Genomic DNA, 23,244 nt, shown 5'->3' with positions numbered 1-23,244 from the left:
CTGCCTGTCTTCACCGAGAATGATGATTTAAGACTATGCGTGTTCACTTGTATACGAAACATGGTTCTTTATTACTTCAATGCATAGTCCTTCACTTAATAACTGGTTGACTCAGGTCTTTTCATTTTTACACGCAGCCCTCTCCCAGGTGGCACGGACATGTTTAAGGAAAGGAAGAAAACATTGCTTTTCCTATAGAAACTGCAGGCCCTGACTCCAGACAGCCACGCGCGCTCAGTCGGAGACTTCCAACAGCCCGGAGTCTGACGGCAGAGGTCTTCCCTCAAGGCCCAGAAGATGAGACAACGAGGCCACCAAGAACTCAAGTTCAAATCCCAAGCACAGGCTGCCTTAAAGCTCCACGTAGTAAGAAATAAAACCCCAAACAAGGCAGGAGCCCCCTGGCTCAGCCAGGTGCAGTGGTTCAGAGCAAATGCAGATTAACGAAAGCCTCCCATGCAGAGTGCACTTCTGTTGTTGGTTTTTGTTTTTTAAATTTCCCTTCTACAAAAGAGAAAATGGAGGTTTGGGGCCAAGTCCATTAGGAGCCATGCAGCTGAGGTTTCAACCTGGATCAGGCGAGTCCAGGCCTGAAGCTGTGTGGGCACCGCGGCAGAGACAGAAAGCCAGGAGTCCCCAGGATGACGTTCCTGTGAACGGCAGGGAGCCTTGTACGTGGCAGGATTTCTATGTAAGTACGTCAAGGATCTTATTTGGTTTTTAAAGGTCTGTTTCTGAGGCAAACCATCTGCACCCAGCATATTTCCAAATTCCACAACAAAATAGATGCTGTGGGCACAGAGATGATGGTTTCTTTAAATAAACAAAAGCTGGAAAAAAAAGCTCCAAGTGGGGAGCAAGCCTCTGAGAACAGAGCTGCCTTTGATCTGGAAATTGTAGTGTGAGGAAGGCACTTCAACATGAGCATTTCATCAAGCCCCAGGCTTTTTTGGGATCAGCAATTTCCCAGCAGGGATCTCTGCTTAGAAGCCTCTGGAAAGCTAGGCTAACATTTGCAGCATGGAGGGGAGCAATGGGCCGAGCCAGGGACGCTGGGGAGGGAGAGGGCGGTCACAGTGGCTCCAAAGCTGCTTCGGGAGCTCAAGCAGCACTTAGCTGGATGTGACAGTCTCACACAGAAAGACAGAGACTGTCCCCATGGCTCCTTGGGCAGCCGGAGACCACAGCCCACCTCCTCAAGGCAGGGTGTCACCTGGCTAGAAGAGGGGGCCATGCTGACATAAGTGGCTACCTAGATTGGGGGCTTTGGGGTGAAAATGAGGAAAACAAGAATTTACAGAAGAAAACCATCCCAGCAGATCTGACCCTAAGACTTTCCCCCCAAGCATATGTTGTTTTTTTATTTTGCAAATGAAATATGATGACAATCTCCTTTAAAAAACAGTCCTTGCCCTGCCGGGCGTGGCTCAGCCATTGAGCATCAACCTAGGATCCAGGAGATCGGGGTTCGATTCCCGGTCAGGGCACAGGCCCGGGTTGTGGGCTCGATCCCCAGTAGGGGGCGTGCAGGAGGCAGCTGATCAATGACTCTCTCATCACTGATGTTTCTATCTCTCTCTCTCCTCCTCTCCCTTCCTCTCTGAAATCAATAAAGATATATTTTAAAAAAACCAAACACAGTCCTTGATTAACTGTGCTGGTCTCATCCCCACTGCTCACCCCAGAGAAAGGGTTTGTTATTAGTATTTAAAACGCACACCCTTCAGGAAGGGGCCGGGAGGGAGGGAGGGACTGCTTCTCACTTTCGTGACTCAACTCCGCCAGGGGTTTCCTCTCTGCTTTCCTCACTTGCCCTTCTCTCCCTGACCAGGGCTTGTCCTGGGCGGCCTCTGCCAGCTGCGCTTCCTCCCTGCTCTTCCCCAGCTCTTCCCCGGGCCCTGGGCCCACAAGACACCCAACCAAGGTGCTTCCAGGCGCTGCTCACTCGCCTGTCCCCTTCCTCCCCTCAAACCTGCTCCTTCCCAGTGAACAGGCAATCCCACTGCCATACCCAACCCTGAACTTGGGCTTTTTCCTTCGGGAATAATCATTCTTTCCTCGTTGGACTGCTGTAAAGATCAAATGAGTGGATGGATGCCCCGCTGGGTTTTAAAGCAGTGCCTGGCACATAGTACGTGCTCAGTAAACGCAAGCTAGTTTATCTCCTGGCTCATCGCGGTCTGAGGTCAGTTATGGGGGCTCCTCGCACACCTTCCTTTGCTCACCAGGGCACAGCACATGGTGACTGTTGCCCACAGCTGGACAGGCAGGCAGTGTCCGTGCCCAAATAACAAAGCTGGGTTGAATGCTACCCTGGAGTCCCCACTCTGGGTGCCCAGTGTCGGGCTGCAGAGTCTGAGCTGTGAAGCTCCCCACAGGTGTCGTGGCCGAGCCACTGTCCCGTCCTGGAGTCTCCCGCGGGTCTGGGACTGCCAGGGCCTGTGACCTCCTACCTTCTACCACGCCTCTGGAAGGTCACGCCGTACTGCAGGTTCTGACAGACGGGGCCCTTGTTCTGACACAGAGAGAGATCAGAGAGCAGGAGGGGGACAGCCCTGCCTCAAGGAAGGGCCAGGCTGGTGGGGGACAACTTCTGGACCCTGTGATGAGCGCAGGACAGATGACAAAGTTCTAGGTGCAATTTTCTTATTTTGGGGAAGTCGAGTTTCCAGGTGTGGAGAAAGAGCTTTTGGGAAAGGAGGGAACCCCAGGCCTGGCCCACAGCGCAGAGCCGCACTGAGCGGGGCCCCAGCAGGACACTGCCCGTGGGGACTGATGGGCAGAGACTGCAGCCTCCTGTGCTGGGGACGGGCGGGACGTCGGGGAGGGATTCAGGTGGCCTTAGATCTGAGGTGAGGAGTCAATAGCAAGCCTTCTTCCCTCCAGCGACGCTGACAGCCCCACCCGCAGTGTCCAAGCCCCGCAGAAGAGCCCGGGGAGGGTGCGCCCCCCCCCAGGAGTGGGTCCAGCCAGGACTGGGCGTCGGTGACCCCGGGTGGGGAACTGGGTCTCAGTTGGCCACGTCTGTTCTAAAAACAGAAAGACCACAAGGGAGCCCAGCATCTATTTTTACGGCCCGCTCGCTGGAAAGGAATGTGTAAAGTCTCGGCAAAGGGGAAGGCACGAGCCAACGGCGGCGCTCGGGTGGCCGCTCGGGTGGCCGCCTCCGCAGGCCGAGACGGCAGCCGCGGGAGACGGCCGTTTTCTGGAGCAGATCCTAATAAACTCACAAACCATTTCATGTACTCTCCCCACGCCCCCTCCGAAGAAGGAGGGGGGCAAACGGGAAAATACTAACAAGAGCAGAATCACAAAATTAGTAAAAGTGACAAACTGACCGGGAAGAGACAGCGACTCGGCCCCTGGAGCCTTGTCCGACCTCGGGCAAGGGCGGGGCAGCCGTCCCGATGGACCCCCGTGCCGATCCGGGGCATCCGTCACAGACCTGGGAGCACAGGGGCCTAGAGAGCTGGACAGACAGGGCATGAACCCTGCCCGGTCCCCAGGGCCCATCCCTCCGGCCCCGGAAACCCAACAGGTGTGGTGTGAAGGAGCCCCAGGCCCAGGCTATGAGGTTAAAGGACAAGGAATGGCCTCTGCCCTCCAGGCTTGTCATCTAACATCCTGTTTCCATCCATCCCAGCACTTCCTGAAGGCAACAGGGACGAGCAAAGTGTCTGCTCATGGCCGGGGGCCCGGACATCTGCTCCACCCCCTCACTTTATGCCTCGGTTTCCTTGTCTGTAAAATGGGTTGCTGTGAGGATTAAATGAGAAAATGCCTGGAAGACGTTCAGCACAGATGGGCACAAGGGAGCCACTCAGCTGCTGCCATGATTGGCGGAGTCATAAACACCGGATTTGGGCCGGGTCTGGAGGGCAGTGTGGACCCCAGACGGCTGGGGGCGACTAAGGCACCGAGGTAAGAAAGGGCATGGCCACTGAGGCAGGAGAGCAGAGCCTGGGGGTGGCAGCTCAGGGCAGGGGCTGTCAGAGACGGGCGGGGGGCCCTGACTGTTGAGGAGATGGGGGGTCTTGCTCAGGAGGGTCCAGAGACCCCAAGCAGTGCAGGAGGTGAGCTGTGATGGGGGACAGTGCGGCTCCATGTTATGGGGCTTCTCAGAGACATCCGGCTGGCAGTGAGGGGGGACAGCCGAGCAGAGTTTAGAACCAAGGGGGTCCTCTACATACGGGACACCTCGATGGAATGCCCTGTCCCCCTGTGGGCAGGAGACGCCTGCAGCCACACCCAGACCTGACTGCCAGTCTCTCTTCATCCATTTAGCCTCCCAGCCCCCGCCTTCCTTGAACCCTGGCGTTCTGACCCACAGCGGGACAGTGACAAGGATCTCAGGGGTGAGAAGTCGACTGTGTGCAGATCCCTGGCGCCCCTGTGCTCACTCTCTTCCCGAGGAAGTGGCTGGAAAGCCTGCCCACCCGGGACGGTCTACACTGGCCCTCAGAGACCTTCTGATACCACAGGAATTAAGGAACTGATTCCCATGTAGCCTCCCCACTGTCTCCAAATAGGCAGCTGACCATCGGGTGAAGGACTGGGGGAGACAGAAAGGAAAAGTCCAGACAGCTTGGGGGTGGGAAGCAGGGGCGGGTCCCCAGAGCCCAGCCACCCAGTGCCAGGGCTCGACCTGCCTCTGCAGGCGTCTCCTTGAGACTCCAGCCCAGAGCCACAGGGAATGCCAAGAATCCTCCCGCTCCCCCCCTCTCTGGAGCATTCCAAGTGCTGGGCTTTTTCCTCTTGAAATATCGGGAGCATGAGAGAGGCATCCACAGTGGGGTCCCAGGGGCACCCTCCCCCAGCTCGCCTGCCAAGCTGACATGGGTGAGTGGGAAAGATGCGGGCCACGGCCACCCCCGCCCTGGCTGGGCCAGGCAGCGCGCCCTCTGGGGCTCGGGCTCTGATGAGGAGGTGAGAGCAGCAGACACCCGGCTGGGTCAGCCTGGGTGGGAGGAAGAGGGGCCGGGCAGGGAGGGGGGGCTGCAGGCCCGAGAGGGGTTCCAAGAGGCGGGCGCCACCCTGAGACCACTCTGTGCCTGCCCAGCCATTGAGGGCTCTCCTGACGAGAGCTGTGCTTCTCTGGGCAGCGACCCGGGGTCCCCAGCACTGGGGCAGTGACCGTGGTCCCCAGTAATGGGCAGCAACCCCAGCCCCAGCATTGCACCAATTCACCCTCTGTGGGAGGAACCACAGTGCAATGGCCCAAAGGAAGGAGCCCCCACGGAGGTGCAGCTACTGGGCAAGAAGCCCAAACCCCTGGGGTCCTCAGCTCTGCCCCCACCAGCCGTGACCCTGGGTCAGGCTCACCTGGCCTCAGTTATCTGACCATCAGGGGTTGAGCGCATTGCTGGGGAGAGCTGGGCACTGAGCCCACACTCACTCAGTCTGCTGAACTGCAAGAGCTGGGGAAGGTGTGAGATTACACGTCCCAACACGCCCACAAGTATGTGACTGAGGAGGAACGGCTGAAGGGACGACTGCAAGGCTAAAGCTTCTCTCCTGTGTGCGTTTTGCCACCAGATGAAGCTCTCCTCTCACTGGGCTGTTTTTTGAGCTCAGAAGTATTCATTCATCTCTGAGTTTTAAACATAATGGCTGATACAGAGCAGATGTATGATAAATGCCCACTGGACTTTTAAATCAATAGATGTCACAGAGACAGAAAGTAGGACGGTGGCCGCCAGGGGTGGGAGAGGGGACTGGGAGCTGCTGTTTAATGGGACAGAGTTTCAGTCTGGGAAGGTGAACAGAGTTTTGTGGCTGGATGGTGGTGGCCGTTGGACAACTGCAAATGAATGTACTTAACACTGCTGAGCTATACACTTCAAGGTGCTAAGACGGTACATTTTATGTCCCGTGTCTCTCACAATTGAAAACTGAACTTTAAAAAAGAAATCAGTGATGAGGGGTAAACAACGGAATGAAATAAGCCAGTGTCACGGCTGCCAGCGTACCAGATCTTAGATTAAAAACAGCCACAAATTCTAAGCAACTCTCCACCAAGAGCTGCGATCTGTTTCCCCGCACCCTGAATCCAGCTGGGCTGTCCCTCGACTGGCCCAGCAGAACAAGCGGAAGTGACACCGTGTGGTTTCCAACCTGAGCGCCGAGAGGCCTGCAGGCTCCCGCTCCCACCGGCCCGGGGAGCTCCTCCGCCACCGCACGTGGCCCAGCTCACGGCCAGCGCCAACCGGCCACGGAAGCGAGGTTATCTCAGAGCAGCCAGCTCCCCTCAGGCCGCAGGATGACACATGAGCCACCCAGGCAAGGCTGGCAGAACGCCCGGGGAGCCCGCTGCACCCGGCCCAGACGGCTGACCCACAACGGGTAACTGATGGGGTGAGGAAGGCGTCCACTGAGGCAGAGCCAGCCACAGGCTCTGAGTCTTCCGTCCTGCACCTGAAGATCAGGCCCCCTGCCCTGGCCAAAGCCACCTCCTGTTTGCTGATCAGTCTGTAAGTCTAAGGCAGAGAGTGACAAAGTCCAGGGAGCAGGGGACAGGGTGCTCCAAGCCTAAGGCTGGGAGGGGTGAGTGGGGGACTCTCTAGAACCGAACTCATGAGGACAGAGGTGGGGACAAGCTCCTCCTCTCTCTGGAATGCTCTCCGTAAGGTTCTAACAGTCAACAATACAAGTCTGACCTCGAGAGGTCAACCCAGAAGGTGAGGACACCGAGTGAGCCCCACAGCTGTGCAACGAGCTGCCTCTCGCTGGGCACAGGAACCGGGACAGAGAGCTCTGCCCCACAAAGACTGCGCTCTTTGCTACAAGGACCCAAGTGAAAACGGGTGACATACTAACTTGATTTTATCGAGCCTTCTCAATTCACCAGGTTCCCAAGGGACCCGCTGGTATCTGTGGACAGTGACGGCCAGCATGAGTGTGATCCACACTGGCCTCTATCAGCGTCCTGTTCTCAAGCACCTGTCCCCTGCGCTGGCCCCAGGAGCTGAGCCCCTGTCAGCAGCTGCCCAGGCGCCACCTGATCCTTGTCCTGGGATGTCACCTGCACAGGTTAGTAACAGATGAAATGGGCTGTTCCACCAACAGCTGATTCGGGAACATTTAACAAGGTAAAGTCTTGAGAGCAGATATTCTCAAGGGGCCCATGATGGACTTAGGCCTTGGACATGTTCAGTATTATTTTGACTTCTCTGTGTCTCCATCACTGTGGAGTCATCAGACAGGAAAGCCTGTGCTACCTCTTGGGCCACTGTCCCCAGGCTGCCACTCCCATGGCCCATGGCTGAGCACCAGTGTGCCTGTCGCCCCTAGATCTCATTACAGGACTTGTGCTTCTCGGTCACCCATTCGGGGAGCCCACATAAAAGGAAACTGAGGACCTGGGTTAATGCCAATGCGATCGGCTCCAGCTTCCTTTACATGGCACCAGGCAAGGATTTACTGTTGGAATTGGGAGCTATGGTCACTCCAGGCTGCTCCCTCCCACCCTACCCTCAGCTGCTCCTTTAACCAGTGTCCAGACCCCTAGGGGACTCCAGCTTCCAGCCACACCACTGTCCCTCATCCTGCCTCTGCAGAGACCCAGGTTTTCAACCTGCAGTGGAAATAAAAGATAACACACGCAGGATGCAGATGCTGGGGACCCAGCACAGTGGTCCACACAAGCAGAGGCAGCCGGGCAGACAGCTGTGCTCACCGAGCGCACACTCACCTGCACCAACGCCACGGAGCCTCACACCACCTCTTAACTCTGACGTGAGGATCGCCCCAACTTTCACACGCTCCATATCCTAAGGCTGCTTGGTTGGGGTGGTCAGCAACCATTTACTATGGTTTATAATACAGGGTGTCCCATAGACATCTTTAACAGCTGATAACTCACGTTAAGTTGGAAAATGAACTGCATGTTCATAAACACTGACTTTATAATCATTCAAAGCGTGTATACATTTTTTGGGACACCCCATATTTATATCATCATAATACAAATGCTAACTTTGTGCAACATGCCAGTTGTCCTTACCGAGCTGAACCCTTGTCCAATGTTCCATTTTAAGGCACAGGCCCCATGTGAGGGCCTCCTGCAGACCCCCTGTTGCTCCACCCCCACCCTCCTCAAAGGCCCCCTGGATGCCCATTTCTACTGGGATGAGCAACTGCGGGAACAAGAGAAAAACCACGACACATCCCCTTCAAGTGACGTGCTTGACAGACCCGGTCTGCCCTCAAGTCTAAGCCCTACTCCAGGCATGCAGTCGTCCGCATCACCCCAGTTACGGAAAGAGCCCTCTGACACCCAGCCCGGAATGTTCTAGAACACCTGCCTTCTGGTGTTTTGCTGCTTATTAATGCGCTTCTACTGGGGCAACTAGAGAGGATGCGGAAATGAATTAAATCAGTTATGCTTGATACAGTACTCTTAAGCAATACTGGCAATAATAATAATAAATAATAAATAATGGTTGCCTGGGAGGCGGGAGTTAGTGATCCAAGTCAGGCTGTATTAGCTAATACACGTACGTGTGTATCGCTGGTGATTTCAGCTCCAGGCAGTACGAAGCAAGCCTCCCATTTCTCTCTCAGCCTCAGGACTCTTGCACCTGAGATCCGACTCTTGCACGCAATTGCCTTGGATACACAGTCTTGTCTCTGCCACGGTCTCTCTGGTCCCTACCTACTCAACTTCCTGTCCCTGCTGCACTTCTGATTTCATTTTCATAAAAGCAGCTGTTACCCACTCCCACCCAAAAACATTTAAAGCTCTGCCTTATGGAGCAGCCCCACCAGGGCACTGAGTGCTGGTGGGCGGGGGCAGGCCCCAGACGGGCTGCGCCAGACAGGCTGAGCCTGCTGCCCCAGAAGGGCCTCGCCCAGGCAACCACACAGCTCTGCTAACCCATCACCAGCCCCTTCCCCCTCCTCTCGGTTTCCACCAGTGCGGGGCTGCTGCCTTCTGAGTCCATCTGAAGAAAAATATGTAACGATGCAATTCTTTTTAAAAGGGCAAGCAAATCTAAATTTAATCCAACTTACCCTTGTTTCCCAGGAGAAAGGGGCAGAGTGCTCATCTTGCCAAGTTATGTCCTGAAATGAAAATTCAAGAAGAAATCTGAAATATAAACCCAAACACCCCATGCAAACATCTCCTAAGGCCACGGGGGAACCAAAATTTAGGAATAATCCCAACTCCTGGCTGGAAACAAGCCCAGTGTTTTGATGCTCTGCTTAGAATGTGCTGACCTCAGTCTGGCTGCACCCTACCTCTGGTTGGGGCTGCAAGTCCTCCCTGGCCAGACATCGATGAGGGCCCGGGAGGCCCCATGACGGCTTGATGATAGGGATGTTCGGTAGAAAGGGAAGGGGACTTTGGGGCTGGGGGCTCAGCCCTACAGTGATGAGCCAAGTGGCCATGGGAAACCTTAGTTTCCTCATCTGTCAAAGGAGGGTCATTCTTCCCTTGCAGGCTGTTTTGGGATTAAATGGGGTAACAATACAAGACGAGCAACGATCTGCCAGTCAACGCTGACACATCTGAGCCACAGTCCTTCCCCCATCTGCCTACCAGAGTTCTGAAAGGCATTGATCCGCAAAATCAATGAAAATGCCAATTTAATGCAAATGCCTAAGTATAATGAGAACTCTGACATCACTCCCCATCCTCACAAAGCAGAACAGGATAGCAAAGAGCCCCTCAGAACAGTCGCTGAGAACTTGACCTTGGATCCATTACGTCTGCTCACTGGCCTAAACAATGACAGGGAAACGGTCTTTCCTTGGTGACCCCCTCCAACCCACCAGCTGTCTTCCTGTGCCAACAAATGCCTCATCTGTGCCGAGCTTCTACTGGGGATCGTATTTTCTGAACCAAACATTGGGACATATTGGGTGACAGATTGAAATTGGGATGTTTTGAGTTGAGACTGTCCTTCCACAAAGCACCCCAGGTAAATGATGTCTTCTCCTCCTGCCCCAGAGCTGGGTTCACTGGCGCTGACTGTCCCCTCCTCTAGGAGGCAAACCGATCCTGCAGACGTGCCTGCTGCCTTCGGGGCCGCCTCCATCCCCACCCGGCCTGAGCCTCTCCCGTTTGCATGTCTGCTATCGCTCGCAGCTGTCAGGCAAGGCTTAAAAAAAAAGATGAGAGGGAGCGTGGGCCGCTGCCCTCCCGACTGGAATTTCAGTTAAACCCGAGTTATTTTCATTTACAAACTCCGTCCCTCCAAAAATGGAAATGGGCTGCCTGGAGGAATGTGAGTTAAGAAGCCTGTGTGACCAGGAATCTCCCAGCACAGGCTGTGGGCTCCTGCATGCTGGTCCTGGGGGGTATCGGGGGGAGAGGAGTACAGTTGAGCTAAATGACCTGAAGGTCCCTACATTCTATGATCTCAGAAGTAATAAAAAAAGATGGAATTTGTTTTCAGATGGGAAAAACAAAGGCGGCCAATGGAATGTAAATATCATTTCAGCTGGATTTGGGCCTGTACAGAAAGTACAGGGAATTCAACAGACAAGTGTGTCCCTTCTGTCCGAAGGTGGGACAGCCCAGTGGCCACCTCTGTGGACAGAGGAAATGTGTGCAGGGGAAGGGAAGGGAGCAGGGCCACTAGCCGAGGGCAGGACACACTGGAGCTGGACTCCCCTTCTCATGTGATATTGCTGCTCTTCTAATTATGCAGCTTGAGTCCCTTTGAAATCTGCAAAGGTTAAAATAAGGTATTTGGTCTTCGAAGGTGAATGAGTTCCAGACCCTACACACCAAAGACTCGGCCTGGAGCCTGGTGAGCCAGCATCTCCAGTGGTCGCAGCCACGAGCTGGCGTTCCGAGGGTCAGAGACGGGGGAGGGTCACTGATTTCTCCCCAATTTGGTGTCAAGTTAAGTGTCTTTTGTTTGCTCCAGCAAGAAACTGAGTCAAGGGGCAAATTCCTGAGATTTCTGCAATTCTGAGTGCATAAAAAAATAATAAAGCGCCTAACAAAAATAAACATGCCAAGCAAAAATGTGATTGAAGCTCTGATGTCAGCCACTGGACGCACACTCCAGCCTCAGAAAGCGGAGGCGGCAAGGACAGGCTCCCCAGGCAGCTGCAGGCAAAGTGGCATCAGGATTAAGAAGCGGCAGCACACATGTGCGTGTGGGCACACATGCTCACACACACACACACACACACAGATGCTCACACTTGCACACATGCTCACACCCGCACTCACACACACGCTCACCCCCACACCTCCCACGCACACACGCTCACACACACACACACACACAGATGCTCACACTTGCACACATGCTCACACCTGCACTCACACACACGCTCACCCCCACACCTCCCACGCACACATGCTCACACACACACACACACACAGATGCTCACACACTTGCACACATGCTCACACCCGCACTCACACACACACGCTCACCCCCACACCTCCCACGCACACACGCTCATACACACTTGTTTGCACACACATGCACACTCGCAAACACGCTCATACACTCACACACACACACACACTCTCTCACACTCACACGCTCACACACAGCGCTCTCTTTCTCCTAATCCCATGATTACCGGCAGGCAACCAGAACGCGGCCAGGCACATGCCTGTGGACAATCACATGTTTTCCGCGGGGTTCCTTGGAAGCCTCCCCACCGGCCCCCGGGCCCGACATCTGAAGCTGAGCACTAAAACACATCTGCTTCCGAGACTGCAGAGCAGCCGGGCAGCTTCACTTGGGCCACGAGTTATCCTCAGCGTTAAATTCCGCCCCGTGAGCGACGCCCAGACCAGAGACAACACTAAATCTCTCTGGAAACAATTTCATCTCTGTAGCACGGCTCAGGGCAAAAAGCAGAGGGGCCCTGGCCGGGTGGCTCAGTTGGGTTAGAGCCAAAAAGGTGCGGATTCGATTCCTGGTCAGGGCACGTCCTAGGTTTTGGGTTTGACCCCCAGTTAGGGCACGTACGGGAAGCCACCGATCAATGTTTCGCTCTCACATTGATGTTTATTTCTCTGTCTCTGCCCCCCTTCCTACCTCTAAACATGCTTGGGTAAGGATTTAAAAAAAACAACACAAAAAACAGGAAAGCCACAGAGAGTCATGTGGACACAAGCTCTGGGCAGTTATCAGAGGCCAGCGTACACGTGGCAGGCTGGGGGGGCCCCCACACGACTCCAGGGACTCAGGATGGACACACACCAAGTATCTTTCCTGACCGTCCAGAGGCCTGGGCTCTTGCTCACCTGGGACATGTTCACCCAAATGTCATCTCCTAACAGAAACAGTGTTTTTTTTTGTTTGTTAATCTCTACCCAAGGGTATTTTTTCCTTTGATTTTTTTAGAGAGAGTGGAATGGAGGGAGGGAGTAGGGGAGAGAGAAACATCAACTGGTTGCCTCCCACACATGCCCTGAACAAGGCGGGAAATCGAATCTGCAACCCTTCGGTGTACAGGCCAGTGCTCTACCCACTGAGCAACACGAGCCAGAACTAGAAATAGCATTTTTTCAAAAAATAAGAATATATATTCCTGCCCATAGTCCTAGAACGTGTATTCGCAGGAAAGCTCCAGCATTGACTCCTTTACTACCTGGCAACAGATCCCAGGGAGCTTTAAGACCTCTGTGGCCCAGACACTGTAACTTTTCCAGGCTGCAACTGGGGTGGGCTGAAGCAGGCTCGAACCAACTGGTCAATGATTGTGACATTGTTGGCAATGTACTAAATGTACACATAAAAATGGTTAGAACGGTGTATTATGCATATTTTAACACAAAAATATCTGAAAAGGCTACATTAACTCTATGAGTCCAACTCTATCACATTCTGGAAAAGGCAAAATTATGGAGACAGTAAAAAGATCAGTGATTGCCAGGGGTTAAGGGAGGGAGGGAGGAGTGGGCAGAGCACAGGGGATTTTTAGGGCAATGAAATACTCTGTCCCATACTGTAATCCTGGGTACTTCCCTTGAAGCCCACAGGATGTTCACCGAGAGGAAACCCAACAGAAGCCATGGACTCTGGGCAATAACGCTGTCAGTGGAGGCTCATCCACTGTAACAAAGGCACCACTGGCTGGGGGAGCGAGCCTGGGACACCACACAGCGGTGTCACCGCACCTCCCACGGCTCTGGTCAGTGCGTCACCTGGAGGCCTGGATCCAGCTGCTCCCTCGACTCCTCCGAACATACCTTGGCTGCAGCCAATTCATCACATTCTACATTAAATGCAATTTCTGCAATTCAATCTTTAAAGGACTTTGGTAATTTGCTTTTGAAATTATTTGGTTACAAGTAACTCCTCTATGATTGGCCATAATTTCTCTGTGAAAGACATGACTATTCCAGAAGTCCTCGAAACGGAGAAAGTCTGGTCTGAAAGTTCATTGCAAACGCAGAGAAACTACCAATATTCACCTTCCCTCCCATTTCTTCTTTTGCATCTTTCCAGTTTGGGGGCCAGTGAATTACGTTGCCGCGTGTGGAACAGAGATAGCACCGTGGACGGCTCTGCCTGCAGTGGGTGTCTCTCAGGTCCTCCAGGTGGGTCCAAGGAAGGAAGTGGGGGGCATGGGCTTTCTGGTCGCCTGTGGCTCCCACTACACAGGCCAGGCCACTAGCAGCCAGCAAACAGGAAGTGGCCCCTCTTCTGGAACATTTAAAGAATTACTTCTACAGCCCCAGGCCCCACAAAAGTCTTGTCTACACTCCGGGCCTCTCTGAAGGGCAGGCTGGGGGCCCTTCTGTAACCTCAGCCTCAACAACTGCGCCTTCCTGCAGATGCCCTCTCCAGGGCACACCTGTCACAGGTATCCAGTGGAATGGCCCCCTGCTGGGTCCTTACTGGACTTGGGTTCACACAGGAACTATCCACAGACACAGGCTCAAGACTCTCCGAAGGGGTCCCCTTGCCTAGCAGTTCCCAGACCTAGCTGCCAATTAGAATCAGAGGGTGTTGCGTCAACAGGCAGAAGTTGTGGGTCGCACCTGACTTAGTTTCACAAAACCAACACCTCCCTGGGTAATCCCCACACAGCCGCCCCCCTGGGCAGCTTACCCAGGTCAGGACTTCACAGACACCAACCCCTTCTTCACCCGGGGAACACCTGGCCACTTGGCCACGCAGGCTCGCTGACCTCCAGGGCGCAAGGGACACGCCCCATGCAGACCTGCCCTCAATCAATCCTCCCAGGTGGCCTTCAGCATCCCCAAATAGGGACCTGTCCTAAACCAGCCCCGGGCCAGGCTGCTCTCACGAGGGGCTCACGTTTTCTGGGCAGCTCTCACACTCTGCTTGGGATCAGGGGAAATCGGGGCCATGTGGCAGTTCGCATTAGTATAACCATCACACATGAACAGTCTCCCAGCACGCGGCAAGGCTCTGGCATAATGAGAAACATGGCTAAAGGCTCCTTTTATTCTTCCCGGCATTCAAAGATTAAAGAAAAAGTACAACTACACTTCTAATCACACGGCTGCTGAACTTCAGTAAGTATGTCACCGTGAACAGTCAGCGCTCCTGTCCGCTAGACTCAGAACATGCTGCTCCGTCTGCTAAATCTCACCTCCTACCAGGAGCGCTGGGCTTCCGAAAGTCAGAATCCCAACCAGGAAACACATCTGATCTTCCTCAAGTGACTCAGAAACTGCGTCGGGATCCTAGAGCACTGCCAGGTGCTCCCCAGAACCATAAATTGTCCTTGTATCCCTGTTCTGATTGACAGGTGGTCGCATCTTGGCTTAAAGCTAAGACTTTCAACTGTAAGATACTGTAAGCTGGAGAAATCAGAAATAAGGCACAGCCTGCAGGAATGGGAGAGACCCTGCTCTGTGTTGCTGACTGTGTCATCTTTGAGTGATGTCAGGTGGCCTGGGCCTCCTGGCACATCCAGCATGGAGCATGCTCTTCCTGGGGGGCTGTTTAGTGTCAGTCTGTGCCTCAAAGCGTATTAAACATAGGTGAGGCAACCCTACTCCTTGGTATTCAGTCAAATGAGTTAAAAACTCATGTCTGCAAAAAACCTGCACGCTGATGTTTACAGCAGCTTTATTCACATTTGCCAAAACTAGGGAACAACCGATTTCCTTTGGTATTAAACAAATGAATAAACTGTGGAACATAAGACAATGGATTATCCATCACTAAAAAGAAATGAGCTACCGAGCCATGAAAAGAGATGGAGGAAACTTAAATGCACATTGCTAAGTGAAAGAAGCCCACCTGAAAGGCTACCTAATGTGTGATTTCAACTCTATCACATTCTGAAAAAGGCAAGACTATGGGGACAGTAAAAACATCAGCGGTTCACAGGGGTTGAGGGGGAAAGGGATGAACAGGCAGAGCACAGAGGGCGTTCAGGGCCGTGAAATACTCTGTATGATGCTATAATGCTGGATACATTTGTGGCCGGTGTGGCTTAGCTGGTTGAGCATCGTTTGGTGCCCCGAGAGGTCACGGTTCAATTCCTGGTCAGGGCACATACCTAGGATTTGGGCTCATTCCCCAGTAAGGGGTGAGCTGGGGGCAGCCACTCGATGTTTCTCTCTCTCTCTCTCCCTCTCCCTCTCCATTCCTCTCTCCAGGGAATCAATAAAAACTTTTTTTTTTCCCTAAAGAGTGAACCTAATGTAAACTATGGGCTTGGGTGACGATGTCTCCGTGCAGGTTCACTGACTGTAACCATGTACCCCTCTGGTACGCTGGGTCGTGGGGGAGGCTGGGCACAGACGTGTGGGAACTCTCTGCTTTCTGCTCAGTTTTGCCGTGAACCTAAAATATTGCTCTCAAAAATTGCCTACAAAAAAAGGGCAGGGGTGAGGGAGGAAGAAGAATCACTAAAATATGCTGTCTTTTACCAACTGCTTCTTCTTAAAGAAGGGGCTAATAGCTGCTCACATATTTATGGAATCGATGGTTTTCCCTTTGACTTGCAATATATTTAATTCTGCTGATAAGAGTGTATCCGTAAGTAGACTACAGGCTGCACTTCCGACAACAGCAAGGCGGTTATGACTGAACCACCGGGCAGCTTCCACCAGGAATACAACTCTGAGCCCGGGCTTGCAGAGACCACAGCAGAGGCAAAGACGCGGGGCCAACGTGGCAATGGGGGGCAGGGGGGCAGGGGGGCGGGGAGGAGAGGGCTAAGAAAGTGAACAGAGAGATGAGTCGGATGTTTAAACAGGTCTGGTCTTCATTTATTTTTCTGAGAAATGGATATTTTTGCTGGTACTAAGGCAATCTCTTGCTTAGAGTGTAAGAGTGACTCCTGTCAATTAAATGGTGACTCCAGACCTCTCCCCTCCTTCCCTCCCTGCATGACAGTGAACCAGTCATTTAATTTTGCTGCCAAACCTGTTCCCTGGCAGCCACGGGAGCTCGGCTGGCCAACACCATTTCTCCCGGGAGCCTCGGGGGCCAGGGTACCTGCCAGGTGCTCCTCTGGGCAGAGGAGCACAGTCTAAAGGGCAGCCCGCGGGATGGGCCCAGCAGCCTCCCCTCGCAGCCTGTGCCACTGGATCTGGACTCACGGCCACGTTCTTGACTCCTGCCCAGCCCAGGGCTCGAGCCCCAGGTGCAGGGACACGAAAAGCCACGTCCATCCTGTAATTTTTTCTAAAAAATACACAAATCTGCCAGACAGCAGTGGGAACCATAATTACACATTCCACCTTCCTTAAAAACAACAAGTCCAGAATACTGAAAAGTAAGTCTCAAATTTCCCTTTTGTTTTTGTGCCAAAGGCTGAAAAAAGAATAGGCTGAGCTGCTGAAGGGGAAGGGAAGAGGCCTCGCGGGTTACAGGTCGTGTCAGGAAGCCACAGACCCAGCCAAACTCAGGTGTAACAAAGATTTCACAATAGAGGGAAGTTCTGGAAGGAGGCTAGCAACTCTTCCTAACGCTGCTTCTGCACTATATGACACTTTTCACGGTAACATACAGGTACGTCATTTTATAAATTTTATAACAACTTCATTAATTTATTTCAAAAAACAAACATCTAGGCTGGCCAGCCTGGACCTTAAGGAGCGAGGGCAAGGCAGGCCCTTTGCAGGTGGCCCGAGGGCGCCGAGTGCATGAGTGGATGGCAGCAAGGATGGCTGACCTGGGGTATCCCACACTGACACCCAGGTGCGGGCCGGGGAGCAGGGGGCCTTCGGAGTCCTGCAGAACAGGGGTGCAGCAGGTGCTGGGGAGTCAGTGAGGCCAGGACTCAGCCCCAGAAAAGGAGGTGAAAGCCAAAAGGAGTAGGACAGGAGCCAGCGAGCCCCTGGGTTCCTGCAGGAGGGGAGGACAGCAGCTGGTGATGCTAAGCTGTCAGGCTCCAGAGCCTCAAATCCAGACCAGGGGCCCAATCCTGCCCAGACCACCTACGCTACAGGGAGCTTGGAAAAGACAAGTAGGTCCATAAGAAGTGCACACGCCAACTGCCCAAATTCCCAGGGTCACCTGCTATGGCCAGTATGGAACCGAGAATGTGGCCAGAGCTCAGAATCCTGTAACTAGCTCTCACCAGTGTACTCAGATCCTGCTACTTCGGGGGCAAGAAGTTTGGGAGTGGGGGCAGGGAGCAGAGAGCAACGTTCCTAAAAATTCACGGGTCTTTCTCCCCACTTGAACACACGAAGCAGCAGAAGCAGGCTGGGGTGATCTCTAAACCCTTCTACAATGCAAACCTCTCATCTCCAAAGTCAGCCACACCCCAACTTCAGTGCTGGAGGAAGGACACAGCAATCAAAGAGCAGGTCAAGTGAGACTGTTAAAAGCATCTATTTGCAAGCATGCCTTAATGTTCTACCAGATACTTGACCAGTGCCTGCGTCTCCTCCAGGTCAGGCCTGCGACCTGCGAAACCTCAGGAGCCACCCATTTCAGAGGGGGAGAACCACACCCTGGGAGGCAGTGCGTTGCTGGCTGCGGACTCCAGGGTGGGACTCCACGTGCAACTCTTCTTTTGCCGAGATGGAAGCAACAGATGTGCAGATCCTCTGCACAAGGGAGATGAGGGGGCAGGAGGGGCCGGTGGCCTTGCCCTGCAGCTGTACTGAGCTCATATGTTCCTGTGGGGGCGTTTTAAAGGAGCTGGTGAGGATTATGGGAAGGCTAAGCTAGAATGCCTCTGCTTTCTAATATAATGGGCTTTCCGAAATATTTGCTCAATTGATTCCCAAGGACGTAGGAACTGAAAAACCGATAGGTCTCCTCACGGCTTCAATGCTCCAAGGCAGCCAGCCTCCCTCTGCCCCAGGCTCGTTGTCTGGCAAGGGCAGCCTGGGCCCTGGTCTCCTCCCTTTATAGCAGCGAGGCAAATAACAGCACACAGATGCACTGTCCTCCGCAGAGCGGTGCCACCAGAGGCAACCTCAGTGTGTGCACTGAGCCCTGACCACGTTCACAGGCACCACGAGCTATGACCATCAATATACAATCAATTTTCTACTTGCTGGTCCTGCAGTGCATAAGAATAACTGGATGACAGTCACATCTGGAAGCTATATTTGCACAATCTCACTTAAGATGCTGCCATGGGAAACACAAAAATGTTACTGATGATGGGGGAGGGGGTATTCAAAGAAACAGGCAATGTCCTTGTCCTCGGGGTAGCTGGAGGGGCATAATCTGAGGCTGGTGTGACTGTGGATCGGGAGACAGGCCACATCACACTGCGGACAGAACAAACCAAGGCTTCAAATATGTGACCCAAGGCACATCATACGAGCCCACCAGAGCGAGCAACCGCTCACACGGCCAACGCGAGGCTTAGCAACAGCAGGAATTTATTTATTTCATGATAGTCAGTGACTTTCACAGGTGGAAATGGAGAGATTAGCTAATAATATTAACATTCTTACCATCAGCACTAGCAACCATTTTTAAGCCCATACTTTCATATACATTATCTCTACTGTCATCCTATTAATGTTCTTCCCATTAGAGGTGCGAAAACTGAAGCTCAGAGAGGCTGGTGATTTACCACCATCAAAATGCTGGTAGGCAGAATATTCGAACCCAAGTCTGACTACAAAGCCCAGGCTCTCTCTATTATAGCCTTAGGAAAGGTCCTGGGAACCCAGCAAACTGGGTGGTCTTTCCCCCAATATTAACAAGCCCCACCCTTGCTTATCTCCCAAGGTCACACACAGGCTAGAGCAAGAGCTGTGGATGCCCCGGAGCACCCATCTGTCAGAGGTCTGTCTGTGGATGCCAGGGTGGTCATGCTGGTAAGGAACTGGGGAGGGCCGGGGGGGGGGCATTCTCCATTCTGTGGTTGGCTGTGGAGGCCCCTGACACCACAACAGAAGACAGATCAAGTGGGAAAGGACCAAGTGCCCTAGTCAATCTGATTTAGGCCCTTTCGTACAAACCTGGGGCCACCTATGAGGGCCACTCTGTCCAGCAGCCTACCCAGGGGTCACCCCCCACCTTGCCCTTATCCATCACCTTTTGTGCCCTCCTCGGAAAACGGTCCTCCTCTTAGGCATGAGACCACTGACTCCCCTTTGGTGCCAACCTTTTGAGAGGTCCAGGGATGCATTTTAAACTCCCCAGTGCCAGTAAACCACACAGCCACTGCAGGCAATGTTCCATGTACCTCCCTCAAATGCACTGTCTCTGTCTCTCTGCCATCTGTGCTGTGGTTGGTGACAGGCATTAGACGGGCCCTCAGCCCGTGTGGCAAGGCTGAGTTCAGTTCTGAAAGGCAGGGCTGGTTTGGTCTGGAAGGGCATACGGGTAGCACAGTGAACGGTTCCGTCTGTTGGTAAATCACACTGAGTATACAAATTCAGAAACAGCTCGGTCTGGCACCGTTAAGGATTAAGAGCATTAAATGAACTTGGCCACATCTTATCAGCGGCGGCGGGGCCCTTATATGGCGAGAGCTTTCTGATGGTGAGCAGGCCTGTGGGTGTTCTCAGCTAGACACCGAGCCAGGGAAAGCTGACTGTCACTCGCCAACATTTCTAAGGACAGTACTTACAGGTCTACTTCCTATTTATTTCTTCACGACTTTCCCAAGAGGAGCTGCCTGCATTTTCATCTCCCCAATCTGAGCTCGAACCCTGCAAACGTCTTTAGAGAGATGCTTATTTTCACGCTGAAGAGGTTTCAGCTCTAGGAATACATTTCCAACCTATACGGCCATCTCTCCAGCTCGCCACACTCTCTTTTTCCTGGCAAAGCCTTCAGAGCTCCGAGCCTAACGGAGACTCTTCCTTTGATTCTTTCGGAATGGAAGTCAGTGTCAGCGGCACATTTCTATCCTTCACACGTCCCCTCGCATCTACGTGGGTTTATGACCACAAACATTTTGTATGAGTCAGTGACCAGGCACACGCCAGCCTGAAAAATCAGATGTGTACCCCATCCCTAACTGGAATTCCTTCCACAGTCCACAACTTCCTTGGAAAAACCTCTCCAAGCCCAGCTCCTCCCTGCAGCCGCAGGCAGTAAAGAACAGAGTGAAGATTTCATTTTTACACCTCTTGCTCCTTTTGACTTTGCCCCCTCAGCGCAAAAGTTTGAGTTTGAAAGGCCAAGGAAGTACAGCCCGAAATCTAATGGCACCAGGCAGGTTTTGGTTACACCCATTTCCACGGAAATGGCCAAGTTTCTGAGCAGCACAGGACGCAGGCCCTTGTGACTCGGGTGGGTCGTCCCCGAGTTTTTCTGTCCCTCTCGGTGTTTCTCCCTCCACAGGGGCCACCCCTCTGGAAGTCTCCCCGGGTCGGGGCCTGGGGCCCGGCCGCACCCTTCCACGTACCCGTGCTTGCTGGAGCGCACTGAAACGCATCCCTTAGTTCTCCCGGGGGGGCCCAGGGCGACCATGCGCACCCCAAAACGAGCCTGTGCTCGCGCCCACTCAGGAAGCATCCCCTTATCCTGCGGGACAGCTCTTCCTCCTCGCTATCCGGCCTGGCGACTCTACGCCCCCCAAACAACACGCGTAATCCGCCGAGTGCCGCCCCCCTCGGCGGGCACGGGCGGGGCTGCGCGCGGGCCGGGGGGTGTCAGGCGCGGCCACCGCCCGGCGGCAGAGGGGACAAGGCCCCCCCCCCCCCCCCCCCCCCGTCTGGCTTAACCCCGCCGCTGCTTCTGGCCTCGCCGCCTGCAGCTCGGGGGTCTCTGGGTCCCCCGCGGCCCAGCGGCGCCGGTCCACGCGGAGGGTCTTCCAAGACCTCCCCTCGGATTCTCCCCAAAGTCCCGGGAGCCCCCACCCCGACCGCGGCTCCGGGACGCCCCTCCCGCCCCCGCGACCGCGCCCCGCGGGGCTGCTCCGCGCAGGCAAGGAGCCCGGGGCCCGGGGCTCGGGGGGCTCGGGATTCGGGGGGCGGGGGGTTCGGGGGGCCGGGGGACTCGGGGGGCCGGGGGACTCGGGGGGCGGGGGGCCCGGCCCGCGCCTACCTCGTCCCCGAAGCGCACCACCTTCTGGCCCGTGGGCCCGCGCAGGCCGGGGAAGCGCGCGAGCTCCTCGGGGTCCCCGGGGGCGCGCGGCGCGGGGGCGCCCGGCCCCACCAGGCAGCGGTCGATGATCTCGTCCTGCTGCGCGGGCGGCAGCCGCGCCCACTCGGGCCCGTACTTCTCGCGGATCTTCTCCTTGTCCTGCATGATCTTCCTGGCCATGGGGCTCAGCGACGAGAAGTAGGTGAAGCGCTTCCGCTCCCGGTCGTCCAGCGGCCGGTTCCCGCTCATGACGGCCGAGCGCGAGGCCGCGATCGCCGCCGCCATGGACGCCATGCCCCGCCGGCCGCGCGCCCCGCCCCGCCCGCGCCCCCGCCCCGCGCGGCGCCCTTCCGCCCCGAGCACCGCCCCCTAGGACCCCGCCGGCCTACGCCCCTCACCCCGGGAACCCCGCCCCTCGGCTCCCCCACCCCGAGAGCCCCGCCCCCCGCGACCCCCAACCCCCTAGGATCCCGCCTCCCGCGCCTCCGCCCCAGGAACCCCGCCTCCTGCTCCCCGCACCCACCCCCTGGAACCCCGCCTCCTGCTCCCCCACCCACCCCCGGGAACCCCGCCTCCTGCTCCCCCACCCACCCCCGGGAACCCCGCCTCCCGCCTCCCCACCTCCCCCCGCCCCTCCCCTCCCCCCGGGGGAGCTTCGCCTCCCACTCCACCCACCGCCTCCCGCACCCGGACTCTGGGAACCCCGCCTCCCGCTCCCGCCCACCCCCGGGAGCCCCGCCCCCCGCATCGCTCCCCCCTCGCTACACCCCCCGCGACTCCCGGCGGCGTCCGGACCCGCCCTCGCGGGTGCCCGCGGTGGCCGCGCTTCTCGGGGCTCCCCTCGGCCAGCTCGGGAGGCGGCTGGCCCGTCCCCGAGTCCGCGCCCCGCGGCCTCACCCCACTGCCGGCGGAGGCGGCCATGGCGCCACGTGGTCACTTGTCTGACAAAGGAAACTTTTCTCCCTCGAAAGCTGGGCACCTGGGGACCGCGCCGCCTGCCCCTGCCCCTGCCCCTGCCCCTTGCCCCTGTCTCCGTCTCCGTCCCCGTTCCTGCCCCTGTCCGTCCCTGTCCCTGTCCCTCCCGACGGGCCGCGCGCTCCCTTCCTCAGGGCCGCCCCACGACGCTGGGCCATTGTCCTGGCGCCTGAGCTGGCACAGGAGCGGTGGGCAGCGAGGCGGCCGAAGGGACGGACCTGGGGAGCCTGGGCTGGTGTCGGGGGTGAGAAGAGAATGAGCGCCCGCTCCCCCCGGAGAGACGGGAGCGACAGGCAGCTCCGGGGTCTCGCGCGGCTCCCCGCCGCGGGGAGGCCGGGCCGCGGGGCGCGCACCCGCGCTGCGCTCTGCCCCGCGCGAGAGGCTGCCCCCGGTCGCTGCGTGGCCTTGGATGTCCCTGATACTGTACGTGAAACGACAGGACTGATTCTGGAACCTCAGAAATCAGGAGAACTCAGCAGCTAGATGTTGGCAAACAAACTGAAGAGGAGCCGCAAGTTTTCATAGGCAGAGAAGCGACATCCCAGCAGCGGGGACCAGGCTGGTCATTTTGAACTGTGCCCCAGGCCGCAAAAATTAAAATTGTACAGAGCCCGTGTCCGCCGTACCATCGGGCTGATTGGAACAAGACTGTAACAGGTCTCAGACGAGAATTAAGTATCACCTCGTAAAACAAATGAACTGCGCGTCCCCTGTTCCTTGGCCTCCAAAGGAGCCCTTGGGTAAATCTGAACACAATCGTAGCAATAACTTGCCAAGTTCTGTTTTAAATGTGAAATGGCCTTATCATCTTCTGGCCCAGAATATCTAAGAAAATACTTTTGGAATG

General features: G+C 55.4%; 1 protein-coding gene across 2 annotated transcripts in view; it reads right to left on the bottom strand.

Moving 5' to 3' along the window:
* Window positions 1-21,727, bottom strand: part of C21H1orf198 (chromosome 21 C1orf198 homolog) — a 28,470-nt gene extending 6,743 nt beyond the window's left edge. Inside the window, exons 1-2 of one of the 2 annotated variants that reach the window (XM_087828868.1) lie at window positions 21,384-21,727; window positions 9,013-9,063 (exon numbers count right to left, since the gene is read on the bottom strand). In XM_087828868.1, coding sequence (XP_087684994.1) covers window positions 9,013-9,063; window positions 21,384-21,716 — 384 coding nt within the window. In that variant the 5' untranslated portion in view covers window positions 21,717-21,727. The remainder of the gene's footprint in view (window positions 1-9,012; window positions 9,064-21,383) is intronic. The other variant, XM_087828869.1, reaches the window with a different exon arrangement.
* Window positions 21,728-23,244: the final 1,517 nt, after the last annotated feature.

This window comes from Miniopterus natalensis, chromosome 21 (assembly GCF_054644295.1).
Source record: "Miniopterus natalensis isolate mMinNat1 chromosome 21, mMinNat1.hap1, whole genome shotgun sequence".
Lineage (NCBI taxonomy): Eukaryota > Metazoa > Chordata > Mammalia > Chiroptera > Miniopteridae > Miniopterus > Miniopterus natalensis.
Note: the sequence above shows the minus strand (reverse complement) of the source record. Positions and strands in the feature narration are given on the sequence as shown.